General features: G+C 39.3%; 1 protein-coding gene across 1 annotated transcript in view; it reads left to right on the top strand.

Annotated features, from left to right (window-relative positions):
* The window catches only part of HOMER1 (homer scaffold protein 1), a 61,992-nt gene that overhangs the window by 25,952 nt on the left and 19,772 nt on the right, over nucleotides 1-16,268 (top strand). Inside the window, exon 7 of the mRNA XM_035892809.1 lies at nucleotides 12,704-12,734. Within this exon, the coding sequence (XP_035748702.1) occupies nucleotides 12,704-12,734 (31 nt within the window). The remainder of the gene's footprint in view (nucleotides 1-12,703; nucleotides 12,735-16,268) is intronic.

The following is a 16,268-nucleotide window of genomic DNA, read 5'->3' as shown; positions in this document are numbered from 1 at the left end:
TGCTTCCCGCACTCCTGCACTTCTGCCTAAGATGCTGGGACCTAGCTCAAGTAGGCTAGCCTTCAAAATAAAAGTTCTTGCTAGGAAATTTTTTATTTGAAAGGAAAATCTTACCTTGTCTTCGTGTAATTTTTTTTCTTGTCTCTGACTTTCCTCATTGTGACAATTTCTAAAAATTCTTTAAGGTATCTTTGGAATACATACTAAACCGTTAAAAGGTTTTAAAGCAGTAACATGACAACAGCAATATACACCTCATCCTGTAACATTTTCATAAGATATTTTTAGGAATGGTGGGAGAGGTGGAGAGGACTTGTTTCTGCTATTGCAAGAATGGTCATGGTGTATGCATTTCTTAGCTCTTCAAAATGAAGACACTCTGCAACTAATAGAGCTAATTTTAATGGCTGAGGGAATGGATGAGAGCTAAAACCAAAAACAGCCTAGCACTTAAGAGAGTAATTTCACCATCTCCCTTGTGCACCTAAGCACGTTCTAGTTTGGAGCATGTGAATTATCTACTTCCTGCCGTTTATTTAGTGAGAGCTCCAAGGGGTGATTCAGACGATGTGAGCTGGGTGTTTGAAATTAGATGATATAAATACTGTCCTCAGGGACAAGTGAGCACTCTTGAAACATATCTGTCAAGTACGTTCTTAGAAGAGGAATATAATCCTTATGAGATTTATATTTAAAAAAAAAAAACCAAACACACAAACCCAAATAAAACCAAATCAAAAACATACTACTTGTACTATGTAATTTTTTCCCCCTTTAATCACCTACATAAGAAAAAAATGCCCACTAAAAATGAAAATGAAAAAAAAAAAAGGAACTATCTTGCTTAAGGAACAAACTTTCATTGTCTAAAATACATTAATTGCGTTCAACCTATCCAAAGTATGGATGACATTAAAAGATTGTTTGTTAACATTTCAGCAACTGTAAACATTGGCTCTGTGAATTGGGATATATGATACTTAACACTCAATCAGATTCTGTAGGGTGAGTGGGTTTGGGGTTTTTTTGGTTGTGTCCATTAATTCACAGTGATTAATTTTGTTAGGTATTTTCAAGAATACAGTTTTCTGAAATGTGTTAGCACACAGTGATTTTTTTTTTTGTAATTTTTAGGCATTGGTGGAGGAGCTATTATCTTTATTCTACATTTCCCTAGTAATTTACCTGAATAATGAACATCTTCTATTGTGCATTTTGATACTAGTATGTATGCTTGTCTAAATTTGTGAGCAGTGTCTGTGAGGTTTGTTTTATGGTATGATTTGTATATGTATCATTTAGAATCTGTTGTTTTGTGAGTTGTAAGCTTAAACATGCAATCATCATTTCAAGAATAATTAAAATGATAGTTATAGAAGATCTTATGTGGACAGTTGATACCTCATGTTTTCTTTAAGCCTTCTTCCATCAGTGTTTTTGATATTGTTTAGTGTCATCATAGGAGACCTTTCAACCAGTAAGTAGGGATAAGCTCCAAACTGAACTTTTCCCGGACACCATGAAGGAGCCCAAGGTGTTGTCTTTAATACACCAGAGATCCCTCTGGGTGAATTTTGCTGAAGCTAGGTCAGCATTTCCAACTATAACCAGAGTCTTTTCAAACATTTTTTTTTCAAAACTGAGAAGTGTATCAACGAGAACAAACGTGAAAGAAATGCTGCAGGTCTCAATGCACTATTCTCCAGAAAAAAGTACAATGAAAAATTTGGAGAGGAAGTAGCCACTTCATAGAATTGCTTTCTATTTTAAAAAGTCATCTGTGGAAAGACTTAATAGTTTGAAACTACAAATGTCATGTCTTGTTTGGATTGGAAGCCTCAGTGCATACTTACAGTTTTTCAGCCACCCATTGAAGAAAAGAAACAGAAAGCCAGTAACACCTGAAGTTACCAGGGAAAAAAAAAACAGATAGCTATTGATCTGATGAGTCTCAAATTAATTTTCTAACAGTCGTGACCTTTGAAAAGAGAAGCCTTCTGTGAAAAACAAAGGCAGAGAGGCTGTTTTGCAGGACAAACATTTTTCACAAAGTCCCATCTCTCAAACTTCACTGTCTCCTCATTGGTTAGGAAAGTTGATGTGTGAAAGTATTTCATGACCAAGATAAGGCGAACCATTCAGGCCAATACCTTCAGCCTGGGATTAATTCATTATGAGGAGGTAGAGGGAGGCTCTTCAGAGCTTGGAATTTTGACTATTTGTAACAAGACTTTCATATGGCAGGTAAGAGTATCACACAGTTTGCACCCATCTGCACACACATGTGCTTTGCCTCTCCAAAGAGACATTTTCAAATTATGCCCCAACGGCCACTCAGAAGTATATGTTAGAAGATAAAGGCTCCTTGTAGCTAGTGTGTAGCAGCTTCATTTCAAGACTTAGTCCACTTAAAATACAACACTTACGCAACCATCTATATGGGTAAACTAAAGAAACTTTTCCAGACTCATTCATTTACTTTTTTCTGCCTCTAAATGGACTCTGTAGTTACAATCTGATTCTGTGAAACTGGAGAATAGTCTAGAACTGGTCTTCAGAATACATACTCCCTTCCACATAGAAATTATTGAAAAGGTTACACAGTTTTAGAGAAAGTAAATTAAAGAGAATTGAAGATTTGTGGCCTTCAGATCACTTTTAAGAATGCTGCAGAACAATCTGCATCATTATCTTATTTTGATTCTTGTGTATTTTACTCCTCTCAAGGTTCACTTATTGTCAACTTCGGGCTATTTTGGAAAATCAATATACAGAACATGGACGAACTAGTGTAACTTACAGTCACTGTAGTCACGGTAGAATGCCTCTGTCATTCCTTAGAAGTAAAGGAAATTGAAGTGTTGCTGAACAGTTTTGAGTTCAAAGTCCACAAGCTAAAAAACAGCTTTAAAAAAACTTAGCAAGAGGGGAAAACTTGGCTTTTTGTCAGTTTTGGTATATTGAAATATGTTATAACTTACAGCAACAATATACTCTCAAAATACAGCCTTACTCTTTTTAAAGCCCACATAAACCTGCCCCCCAAAGCCATACTTCCTTGAATATTTGTGAAGTGTGTGTTTTTGATGAAAAAACATCTTCAGCTGTTCGATTGCTCAAGTACTGGAATATTTTCACCCAATCTTTTTACAATGAGGGTGATGAGACAACAGACCATGTTGCTCAGAGAAGATGTGGATGCACCATTTTTGGAAGTGTTCAAGGTCAGGTTGGATGGGGCTTTGAGCAGCCTCTTGTGAAAGATGGCCCTGCCTATAGCAGGGAGGTTGGACTATATGGTCTTTAAAGGTTCATTCCAACCCACACCATTCTATGATTCTGTACCAGAAATTAGTTTCCTGCTTTACTGAGAAGACAGGAGCTAAATTTAAGTCACCTGAAACAAACAAACAAACAAACGAACCAACTCCAGCAAAACAAAAAAAAAAAAAAAGCCCAAACCTTTCAGTTAGTGGCTCTTTTCAAATGTAGGCTCTTTGTGTTTCCAAGTCACTTGGCCCATCTAACCTGCACCAGGTTAAGTGTCTGTTTTATTTGCTTCTCTGCTCTTCTGAAAGATCTGTGTTGGCTGTACCTCATCTGTCTGCTTTATTCTAAGAGAAAGGATATACACTGAGTTTCTTAGGCATCAGGGCCAAACCCAGGGGAATACTTGAAGCAAGTATTTTTTAAGAAGCGGGGGGAGGGGGAAGAGGAGAAAAAAGTGTAACTGAGTACATTTTAGTGAAGGTGAAGCTCCATTGAAGCCATCTGATTGACACCAATTTAGTCCTTCTCTTACTGATACCAACAAGTTGCTCTGCTTTCTGTGTTATCTCAGGTATAAAGGTGGATCATGAAATATAAGGACTTCTCATATGAGAAGCTGCACATATATACATAGATAGATGTCCACTTCTGAAATCTTAGATACGCTGTCAGGTTATGTTTTCACTGCTGTCTGGATGGATGGATGATAAACATACAAGTATGACGACAACGTTAATGACTAAACAATTACTGTTCTTGAAACAGTGTAGAGCTCGTTTTTCTCAAACTTCCAAGCAGAATATAAATAAACATACCTTCATCCTTTAACAACTCACACTGGAGATTAAACGATCAATTAACTGTATGGATTTTTGTATTCCTTTTAGTCTTTTCTGTGTTACTCCCCTTTTAACTCCTTGGAGAATAGGTATACTCCAGAAACAGAAGTCAGTCCGGCTAGCACCATCTTCTGCAGAAGTTTAAGCTTAAGAGCCTGTCATTCATTTTATTCCTACTGCCATTTATAAGGATACTGTTGATATGGGGTAGGAGAATTTACATTACATATAACCTGAGTTACAAGATGCCAAGCATCTTAAGTGTTTCCACTTTAAGTTTTGGTGAATTATTAATTGTGGATTCACCTAAAATGTGCTACATGGATCCTTGGATCCATGGGTTTTGCCATTTATATAGTGCTTAGCTGATGTTAATGAAGCCCATACAGACTTAAAAATTAGCTGATTTTTAATCACTTAGATTACTTTCTCCTAGGGGATTGACCATGAAAGTCAGAGCCAATGATAGCTGGCAACAAATATGTAAGCTGTGGATTCTTTCCCTGTTGAAGATACGAGATTGATGTGGTGCTGTGCCAAATGCTGCTTGGGTTAAAAGGAAGCAGAGATGGAGCATGGGTTTAGGAGGTGGCTGCAGCTCCTATTCCTTTGCTACCTCTCTGATACCATAGTTAAAGCTTCAGAATTAGCAACTGTAATTAGCAACTGTACCTTGAGCAGCTGGTATGGGATCCTCCAGCAGTCACATGGAAAGGAGGATTGGATAGAGCTACATGAGCACTTCTGTCCCCAAGAATATTTTTCACTCCCAGGCACGTGTAGCTTAGGAACTAACTGTGCTGTTAGCACTAACTGTGCTGTGTCTGTTGACTTCTCCACTCCAGAGCCAGCATACAATTGTCTGCGTGGTGCAAAGAAACCATGGTAAACTTGATGAAACCATTTGCTGGTCTTAGATGTATATTGGTAGGATTCAGCCAAATGGGTTACCTCTGCCCACTTCTTGAAAGTATGCATATTTAAAAACAGAAGTTTGACAAAGCAGAGAAAAGCAATTTAGAAAACTCTCTATATTAAAAGCACATAGTGTGAATACTAACTTAGTGTATACTTTCAGAGAATTGTTTCATATTTAAATGAATCTCTCATACAAAAAATAGCTTTCATCAAAGTTTTTTTTTTTTTCTAGAATTTGTCTGGAATAGAGCTGACTGAAATTCATAAGTTGTGTATCTGTGTATCCTTTCAGGGATCATTTTGTATCCCTGCAAGAGATGTAGGACCAAAGACCAGGAGCTCTTAATTTTCACATGAAGTAAAAGCTTGGTTTCATGTCTGATCCAAAAGTTCCATGCTATTTTACTAATATGATACTCTTTGGAGTGTGTTGGTTTTGTCACATGAATTAAGATTGCTAAAGATTTCTCCATTATTTAGAGGGACGCTTTACAAGTAAACCTAGTTAGGGTAGTCATTCCTTTGGAGAATGCTGTGGCCTGGGTCTTCTGGGGGGGAGCCAGCAAATTCTGCCACATCCATGTGACACTGGGGTTGAAAAATTGCACCTGAGGGAATTCTGTAGTGCCTGATGCATCCCCTCTTAGATAGGCAGCTAAGACCAGTCAGATGAAGTGCAATCTCAGGATACTTAACCTCTCTTAGCTTTTAAACATCTAACCCTGGGGAAGATGGGTTTCATCCACTAAGACCTCTTCACCAGGTTCAGCCTTAAGTTGTACCCCTGGCCAATATTATGATCCAGGGTTGTGCTTCCTGTTTTCTATGGAGGCAACACAGTGCCATGTTCCCTGGCGTTTCTGTCACCCTGCTGTGACTCCGTGGTGGGCTGTTTCATTCACTCTCCCTGCTCTCCAGGTCATGGTTCCTGTCCAGATAGCGTAAGCCCCTAGAAGACAAGTAAAAGCTCGTTGATGGAGTAAAAGTCCAAAGTTGCTTTATTGTAAGCCATCTCAGAATGTGTCTGAATGCACAAACAGTATTCAGGCTCCGCCTGAGTTGTGCTGTTGAACATAATTGTGTCATCGTGATTGTTTTCCGTCACACTGTAGTAGGCAGACCCCTTGCAGTGGAACTTTGAAAGCATCAACCTACTTCCTGTAGACACGGGTGGAGGTTAGGGGCAGGCACACCTGAACACAGAAGTGGAATATTTTTTCTGTCAGAAATATGAAGTAATATATTCTCTTCTTGAGGTAGGAGTTAGCTTGAAGAAAAAAATGGGGAATGCAGGTAAATGGAGATCAACATTTCCTGTAGTTTTCCGTCAACTTTATGCTTTAGGGAAGCTTTCCATACCTAAACAGTCACATCTTTTGAGTTCCTTTAATATCACTGTAGATGCCAGTGACATTTTGCAGTACAGCAGAAAGTGGTTTGTGTTGGTCAGTGTTTTGATCATGTAACAGGAGGCTCTGCTGAGATGAATTTAAGTTGCTGAGTAGCACTTTGGTGAGATGCAGACAACTGGCAATTCATAAGCATCATCAAAGTATTCCACAGTGACACCAAAAAGCCATCAAGTTTTGTCTGTAATGAATTGAGTTGGCACAAATCAGCAATGAACTTAGAATATAAGAGGGATTTTTTAACCAGTTCTTAAGACATTTGGCAAATTAAGGAAACTGGAGCTGGGTGAAGGTGCTGAAATAAAGTGTCCAGGATGTCTAGGACTCTGTTTTCTCAAGTACACAACAATAAAACATTATGTGTGGTCCATTTGTTGTGATGAACTTCGACTGTAGCCTTGTGGCTTTTGCAGATTTTACTCTGTGGTACTGCGGTGTAATAATATGTTGTCTTCCTGTCATGAAATGCAAAGAGTTTGGTCTCAAAATTAAAGTTAGAATAGTGGAAACCATTCTTCTGAGAGACTACAACCATGAAGGAAATTAAGAAATAATTTAACTTAAACAACATAGCTCAGAGAAAAAAACCAAACCAAAGCCCTGAAACTAAATTGACTGAATTGTAGTAAGTTATCCAACTCTGCAGTTTGGCCAAGGAAGAAAAATGAAGGGGTTTCTTTCCCTCACTCAAGTGAAAATAGGTGTAGAAGTAAAATACGGGTTCACTGTCTGAAGCCATATGCTTTTTCGTGTAGGCAATACATTCAGATTAAGATGGCCTGAATTTTAAGAGGACAGCTGAAGTAGTTTCCTACGTGCCTGAAGCGTGATCTAACTGATCACTCTGTGTTACTGCGACTCACTTTATTTAGGAAATACTCTGAAATATAATGTAATTAGATTACAACACCTATTGTGTAGCACCTTCTTTCTACATTCTCCAGAGATTTTAGTATTCCTGTTTAATTCTACTTCAGCACTTCAGGGATCATTTATGCCAGGCTTACGTTCAGCATAGCAGGAGGCTCAGGAAAGCTGGCTTTTAAACATCTTCACATTGTGCTGCTTGCCATACCCTTTTCCTAGTATAGGTGCCTTATCAGGGAAAGTGAAATAGAGCTCACAGTATTAGAAAAGAAATGTGCTGAAACAGTGCCATGGCACATAGGCATAGCCTCGTGAAAGGATGGGTGCTGTGCCCCTGCTCTGCTGTCTGCGAATTCACAACAAGCACAACCTATGTGCAACTTCAGACTCTTGGCATCCCTGTTGGCTTTGTGATGAGTTAAGTAAGATGGGTGGGGAGAGAAGTGGGCAGCCAAGCTTTATAGTCTTCTTTGAAACTGTTGTGTCAATTAAGTATTGAATTGGGAAGAACGGATCTACAGATTGTTCTATTTTTAACTTCCAGTGGAGTTTTTGAGCTGAATCATCTGACCTATGTATTATTCTGAGGAGAAGCCGAAAGAAACCTAGGATCACTTTGCCTAGACTGAGTAAATAAAAACTAGCAACTACCAGTGAATTAAGAAAGGTGCCATATTAGGTTTTCTTATAAAAACCGGATTCTTCACGATAGGGGAGAGAAAGAAACTTACATAGGGACTGCTTCCTCTGAGTGTTAACCTGTAGTTCATAGAAAAACTGCCTGTATCAGACACTTCCTAGGTATTAAATTTAATCTTTTTTCATCCATTTAATCACTGTTTAGTAAGTTTGACTCTAGGATCAACATAGCACAAGAAATTTAGTCTTTTCTTGGATTCAGATTTGGTTTAAACAAGGCAAATTTAATACTTCCATTCTCTTAAAAAGCTGGGATGGAAAAAAATGTGAGTTGCAGTATCCACTTACAAGTGTTGCAACTCACTTGCAAGTTGTTTTGTTCAAACCTATACAGTCCATAAATGTTTTACTGTGAACATATAGTTCATGCGACTTACTGCTTGTTCTTCAGAGTACTTCTGTCAGCTCCATAGATGGTTTAGTTTGGACTTTATGTATAGGCTTTTGACTCCTAAGTAACTGTATGTCTATCACAGGAGATAAATGAAACAATTAAATTTGCCATGCTCTCACATAGCTTCTGTTCCCTTAATGGAATAAAATTATTTTCTTGTCAGCATGTAAGCTGACAGTTCATCTCCTGCACTAACTGTGCAGTTAATGCATGTCATTGTATTTACTGGGATAAGCAAACTGGCGATTGTAATGCAAAAAAATGAATTTCACCAGTAGTTATTATTTGATATGGTAAGATAACCTAATGCACTAGCTGGTTGAAGGCCAAATAGTCATAATTCAGAATCCATATGCAACTGCCTAATCACATGTAAGTATTTCTGTACGTCATTCTACAGAATGTCTTTCTGTTGCTGGTCGCGGAGTTGTGAGGCCCTGCAGCTTAATGATTGTCCTGCTGAGTTCAGTGTTTGCAATGACGCTGGGTCTCTTCTGCACCCATGCAGAGTCCCTGTGGCTGTAAGACACAGTTACTGTTTTGTATGGAGTCCTTTTCCGGTACCACATACCCACAATGATTAGAGGGCTGCATTGCCACCCACCGGAGTGGTATTCTCCTTACACAAAAGCACAGATATGCATTGCACACCCAGAAGTGTTTCAGATGGGCATGGGAGGGTTGCAGATCACATAAATCCTTGGAAGACTGTGGAGATGGAAGGATGCTAAACTTGACTATGTGCAAACTGTGCTTGGGATCTGTCTGGCCAGCTGACACGGACCCGGGTGGTTTGCAGAGAGTGCGAGCTCCCCAGTCCATATGGCCTTCAGAAGCCCAGGGCTTTCTGGCCCTGTTTTACCTAGTGGCAGAGGTAAAAGAGATGGAAAAGAGTAGTTCCTTGTCCTTACTACCACAGCATTTTTGTGGTGAAGCTAGGGAATCTTCTCAAACTCACCAAGGTGTAACTGAGAGCACAATTCAGAGAAACTCTTAAAATCAGAATAGCACGCCATGAATGAAAGCCCAGGTGAGAGAAGTGTAAGGCAGTCAAATGCTCTCTTCTCTTCTGTTACATTGCTGACAGAGCACAGATTCGTTCAGTGCACACACAAATTGCTGCTATAGGTAGGGTTTTTGAAAGACACACAGCGTTTTGTCTAGCCAGGGGCCTCAGTAAAATTAAGCCATACTAACTCAAAGTGTGAATTTACAGTTAAACTGCTTTAAATTCTTGTGTGTACAAATGAGTTCCAGCATGAAAGTTGTCATAATTCATGTCCTGGTATCTGACTTGCCGATAAACACATCATCTAATTGCTTTTGTAAAGTGATTAAGTACCATAGGAGCCCAAGTCAATGTTACTTTCTTCACAGCCAAGTACCTAGTCATTTTAGAAAATGGGATGTAACTTCCTAAATAACTTAGGTTGCTTTTGAAAATGTGGTTTTGTTGGAATATTTTAAGTATTCAGCACCATGACAACAGCAAGGAATTATGCCTAGTGTTTAATGCACTACAAAAAACTTCCTGGGTATCTGTTGTGAAAAATATGAGATACATTACAGGCACAAGAATAAACTACTTCCAGTGATACCAGTAAGCAGTTTCAGTAAAAGAATAAGGGCAAATCTTTTTTTCTTTTTCAGAGTATGTGATAAAATTTTGGGTCTGCAAGGGCTCACAGGCATGAGACTAAAATACTTGCAATGATACTGATAAGCAATTTCAGTAAGGGAGCAAGGGCAAATCTTTTTTAATTTTTCAGAGTATGTGATAAATGTTAGGTCTACAAGGGTTTAATGTTTAGTGCAAAAAAAGCTAGAAATTAGCTGTGTTTGCTCTTGCAAAGGGCTAAAATTTACAAGACAGTTACTGATTTTGGCTTGTGCACTATGGCCTTCATAAAGAGATAACCTAGTGTCTTGTTACTATAAAAAATTAAATGACTAAGACAAAAATGAGTCTTTCTTAAAAGAATAAAACTAAAATAAAGGTTGAGCTTCTTCAGAGAAATCAGGGATTTTCTTAGTGCTACCATGATGATTCAGGTTAAATACAAGTCTTTTGCATTGTGATACAGTGTACAAAAGACATGCATAAAACTGTTCTTAACAGTGTAAGTTTAATGAGAAACAGAGTTTAAACGTCACCTATATAAACACATCCAGCGTACACTAGCAGACCATACAAGAATCTTGAAAACGTCATTGTTTCTTGTGGAGAAGAGTGACCTTTCTCTTTGTCCTCCACTTTAGCTTGGGTCAGGACTGGGATCTAAGTCCCTGACTGATAAAAATCATAGCTGAAGCATTAATTTTGTGTTAATACCCAATCTTCTTCATCCCATGGTGTACCTTTCAGGAGCTCTTCTGTTGCTATTGACTCTTAGTGTTTCAATAAGCAGTGAACACCACCATACTCGGGCATTTTGTTGTCTTCTGCAGGAATACTGTGCTCAGTTACCATAGAGAATACTTCTGTGAAATTTTCCTTCCTTAAAAAGAATTTAATATCCAGTCTATTCCTCAGTGGTAAGCTTCCATACTGAAAGGCGGTCTGTGTTGTGGTGGTTTCTTATGGGCCCTGTGATGAATGAAAGCTGTGTTACAAAATACAGAACCTGGATTTAGGTGGTGGATCTAAATAGAGTATAGCCACCAATTTGCATTGCGTAGCGGTCTGCTGTATCGTGGAAAGACCCTGTACCATTACTCAACTTCTTTGGTCATCTTCATCCGTGAAGTCTGCAAAGATCTGGACCCTTCCCCAGCGAGCTGATAAAGTACAGCGCAAGAGATGCCTTAAGAACAGGACAGCCTGTAACGACAGAACTGGAAAGGCAACTCTTCTTGTGTCCATGGGCTGCATGGGCACTTTGGACGATGCAGAATCGGAGAGCATGGTCATACTGAAAGGCTAAATGAAAGTGAAAGATCGTACATGAAACACCTTGAAAAAGAAATCTGTGTTAGTTCCATAAGCACCCCTCTGGCCAAATTTGCCGAAAAAAGCTTCTGCATTCCTGTCTTCTACACTGACACAGAAATTGGGAGTTCAAGCATGTTGTAGCCCTGAGTTGAGCAAAGGGGTGTGCAAAACAAAACAAAAAACCGCAGTATATCCAGGAGTGGGATAAACCTTCAACATTCGTAGAGAATGATAAAGAAAAGCCATGCTCACCTCTGCTGATTTCAGCCATTCAGCTGCCTTTCCCACTTTCCACTAGGTGTGCGTGGCTTTGTTATTCGTGACCTCACTTAAAACGCGACGTGCTTCAAGGGCCTCCTTCTTCTTTTTTGCTATGATCGAATTTGTCATTTTACCAGTCTGAAGGGCTGATTCACAACTATGTTTCCCTGGTTTTGTGCTGATGTAACTCCATTGAGATGATGTAGATATTCCTTATCCCAAAGGGAAGAACAAGTCTTTCATGCTCCATTAATGTTCCTAGTTCTCTCCCCAGGGGAGCTATCCTCCTTTGCTAAAAATTCTTTTGAATACTCTAATTAAGGATAAGGATCTCTTTGAATATTAATTAGTTTTTCATTGGCCTCACTCAAAATATTTAACTCACAGCAATTTCCTGGTAATTATCTCTTGATTATAAATTTGAGAGGATTTACCCTTTTAAAATAAATTTTAGTTTATCAAATAAGACTTCCTTTTGTATGTGTCCAGTTAATCACAACTACAGATAAGACAATAAGCAGTAGCGGTAAAGAGGAAATTTTGTTTTGTTCCTTAGGTTTTCTTTTTACAAAAGCTGCCATTCTTACCGTAGCTTTCCCTCTTTTGATGGGCTTTAATTATTTAACTATACTGTAGATGACTGTGTCCCTCACGTACATAAATTCAGCATCTTTCAAGCGGCTGAATCTGCTGGGCCTGTACAAGCAGACAGCTTTGTATGAAGACTGAAATGGCAGAACAACTCAAACCTTTTCTTTCTTGCCTCTTCCTGGAATGGTGAGGTAGGACCTGACCTGCTCCACTGCTCTTTCTTCAGCTTCCCACTTATTCTAGGACTCCTAATTAGGTATAATAAAGTAAATGACAAAATCTTTTTCTGTTTCAAATTTTGCTTTGAATGTTCAAGAGAGAGGGAGAAATTTCCATATCAATACTGAGGGCATATGGTACTTGGGACCAGCAGCAGGACAAGCTCTACAACCATCATGTTTAAATCCTTTCTGTCGTGAAGTAAATTTACACATTTGCTAGAAGGCCACAGAAGATTCCTTTTGGTATCTCTGAAAAGGGGTAAAATTCCCAAAATGCCTGTTTACAATTTCTTCTAAATCAGGAGATGAAGTGAGGAGCTTAACTCATTTGCAGCATGAATGAGAGGATGATTCTTTTGAGCTTTTAGGAATACTTTGAGGGATGCTGCACTCATCCTCTGCGCCAGCAGAGTCAATGTGTCCATCTAATGGGACAGTCACATCATTCGTTGGGATTCATAGGCAACAGCAAGAGTAGCCCACTGCAGAGATTTCACCCTTCCAGCCTGGAACCTCAGTGTTATCTGAAGCTTATTTCATTTGGAGGATTTCATAAGGACCTTGTGCCGAATTCTTCCCAAATGCACCAGGGAGTTTTTCATAAACCCAAATGCTTGCCCTATGCTTCCAAAGAGAAGAAGCTACACTACTTGAATTCACTAGAGCTCTTGGATACTACTGTAACAGAACCGAATCATTCCCAGTCCCCCTTTGCTCCCTTCAGTGTGAAGCACTGCTCCTTAAGGCTCACCAGCAAGGCTGTCAGGAAGGATCACCCCTTGCTGCCACACAACGAATGGTTGACATACCTCTCCTGCTGATAGGTAACGCTCACTCCACCAGGTTCTTAGGCTGCTTCCAACGCATGCCACTATTTGTAATCTGGGTAGAAGCTACAGGGACTCTGCTGTGTTCATTTGTCAAGTCTTATTGTTTAGTTACTATACCAGTTGCTAAATTTTGTGGTGAAGGTGCTCCATTCTCTACTCAGCTGAATTCCTCCTCATTTCTGCTGTCCCAAGACAGCACTGCTTGCCATACCCCTGCAGTGCAGATCACAGTGACGCCTGAAGAAAACAATTTACATGCTCTTGAGTAACTGTAATTCTTTGAAACCATGACTATGCTACAGTAAGAAATCCAATTTTTAAATTAATCCTTTTTATGCAATGAATCCAATATTAAACCCCATAAAATATTAATAAAGCAGAATTCAGAATACATTTTATTTCTATAAATCTGAAATAAAGCTTAAACCATGTTTTGTAGCATTGGTACTGCATACAACTTAGCAAACAATGAATAAGGAATACTGATTCAAAAAGCAGAAAACATATCTTGATTTGAACTGCTATGCTGGTTTTGGCTGGGGTAGAGTTAATTTTCTTCACAGTAGCTAGTATGGGGCTATGTTTTGGATTTGTGCTGCAAACAGTCTTGGTAACACAGGGTTGTTTTCGTTACTGCTGAGCAGGGCTTACAGAGAGCCAAGGCCTTTTCTGCCTCTCACCCCACCCCACCAGTGAGGAGGCTGGGGGGCACAAGAAGTTGGGGGGGCCACAGCTGGGACAGCTGACCCCAACTGACCCAAGGGCTATTCCATACCATAGGACGTCATGCTCAGCATAGAAAGCTAGGGGAAGAAGGAAGGGGGGGGATGTTTGGAGTGATGGCATTTGTCTTCCCAAGTAAACGTTACATGTGATGGAGCCCTGCTTTTGTTTCTTTGTTTCATGAAGGCATCTCTCAAAATACCTTCACTCTGAATATGGCTCATGAATGTGTGCTCCCCGCCCCCTGCCTTTGCAAGCCTTCTCCAACTGGCTAAACATGCTGACTGGAGCTTTTTGGATTAATTTTCCTTAAGTGACCTACTTTGCAGAGAAAGATAATCATGCATTTATAGCCTCTGGCACTCTATTCAGGTCACAGATGGACAGATAGCAAAGCTATTCCTCAGTGACTTACTGGGGTTGTAACTAATCCCCAATGAGAAAGGAGATCGGCCTGATGTTTATTGGTCAGAATACCAAAAAGTATGGAAGATCATCGACTCCTACTTTAATTTTCAGGGGGTGTCACAGTTAGGCTGTATGATACCAGCCAGCAGTTGATCTAGGAGTGTTTTGTGGTAGTGATCGAATTACTGGATGCTGCAGATGTTAAATATCTGACTTTGAGTCCTCTGCCTTGACGGTGGAGCACCATGTGGTGTTCGGAGTGCAGAGATGTCTGATATTACACACGTACCAGATACTGTGGCCAGCATCAAGGATCAGAGATTTGGGAGAGTTTTGACCTTTCACTTGCTAAGAAGTGCTTACAATCCTGTGAACAGTTGTCACTGTAAGATCATTTTCTGTGCAATCAGACCTAAACCTCTGTTATGAAAGCATTTTTTTGTATAGCATGATCAGCAGAGCCAATAAAACTCATATTTTGCTGTTATCCATTAAAGGCCCATTCTTCCTCTTGTATTTGGCATTCATGCAGTGATGTATGCAAAACAGCTTGTTCTCTTATTTTCAGATGTTCAGAAGCTTCACAAGTGAAATGACCAAGCTTTGTTCTCTGTTAGGGTATTTTTAAAAGTCTGGTGGAGCTTTTCACGCTGAGAAACAGACAACAAGCAAGAGCATTAAGGATGTCTCTTTTTTGGAAGTCTTGAAACTTTGAGTGTGCCAGGCAGTCAGTGATGTTAATTCTGACAGGTCTGAAGAAATGACTGTTGAAATTGTGACACTGCCAGCAAAGGGATGGATGACTTTCAGAACAAAACAAAACATGTATGCAGGTTGAATTCTGGCACCACAGGACTGCAGACGTGTACGCCTGTGTCCTCCAGTGTATACATACAGCTTTGCTCCTTGCACCACAGTGCACAACTGAAGTTGCATTGCAGTTTGGATCACTTTGATCACGGAGTAAGTGCCCATATTTCATGTGCTTCCTAGAGCAAATAATCTCAGAACACATGAGGAATGATTTGAGCTTGGCTTAGGTAATTACAACTGTTAAGACGACCTTACAGAGCTGTGTGTGTATTTCCTATGACAGAATCTAACGCATCAAGGGCAAAATCAATTCCTTTTAGCAAAAAGCCGTTCAAACAGGAATTAAGTAAAACATTCTAGAGAGATAGAGTATATGCAGCCCTCCCATACTTATCCTGAGGGATGGTAGTGCAGCTGCTCCACCTTCAAAATTCTGGCCATGGGCTCTAGCAGTTTTTGGGAGCCCTCTGAATTTTCAACACAGGTCCTTCAGCTTCTGGATCTGTGTGTTCCCTCTGCTGGGTGTTAGCCCCAGCATCTTCTTTTCCAAGGAAGAATTCACATTGTGTCTGAACCAAATGTGTTTCTTCTGTGGAATTGCTGATAAATTTGAACCAATGTAGCTCTGCAGATATAGGCATCAATGCAGGTACTCTTAGTCTAGCTTAAGAGCAGCCTACTGTAGGTGTACTTTTATCTGGTCCTAAAATAATTAATCTAAATCCAAATAAATCCAGTTTTAACCAAAATAATCCACAAAGCATAATTTAATTATCTTTTTTTTCTTTTTTAGTCTGTCAAGAAAGTATTTGTAAAAAGTAAGGCAGCAGGATTGATTATGGGCTATTTTAATCAAATTATGATTTTTTGAAACAAAAAATTCACATCTCTGGTTCTGTATTTCCTGGTATGATATCCATTACATGGTTCTGTTTATGTCAGAGAATGTGGAATTTTCTAAGAAGAAACAGGATAAGTCTAAATAGTTGGGGAGTCATTGTGTATTATCAGAGACAAAACTAGACTGATTTAAGTAATATGTTTCTATTTTCTGGATCCATAGTACAACCTTTAGAAGATACAGTAGAAACTA

This window comes from Egretta garzetta, unplaced genomic scaffold (genome assembly GCF_000687185.1).
Source record: "Egretta garzetta isolate BGI_Z169 unplaced genomic scaffold, ASM68718v1 scaffold424, whole genome shotgun sequence".
In the NCBI taxonomy this organism is placed as follows: Eukaryota; Metazoa; Chordata; class Aves; order Pelecaniformes; family Ardeidae; genus Egretta; species Egretta garzetta.
This window is presented reverse-complemented; position numbering and strand designations above follow the sequence as displayed.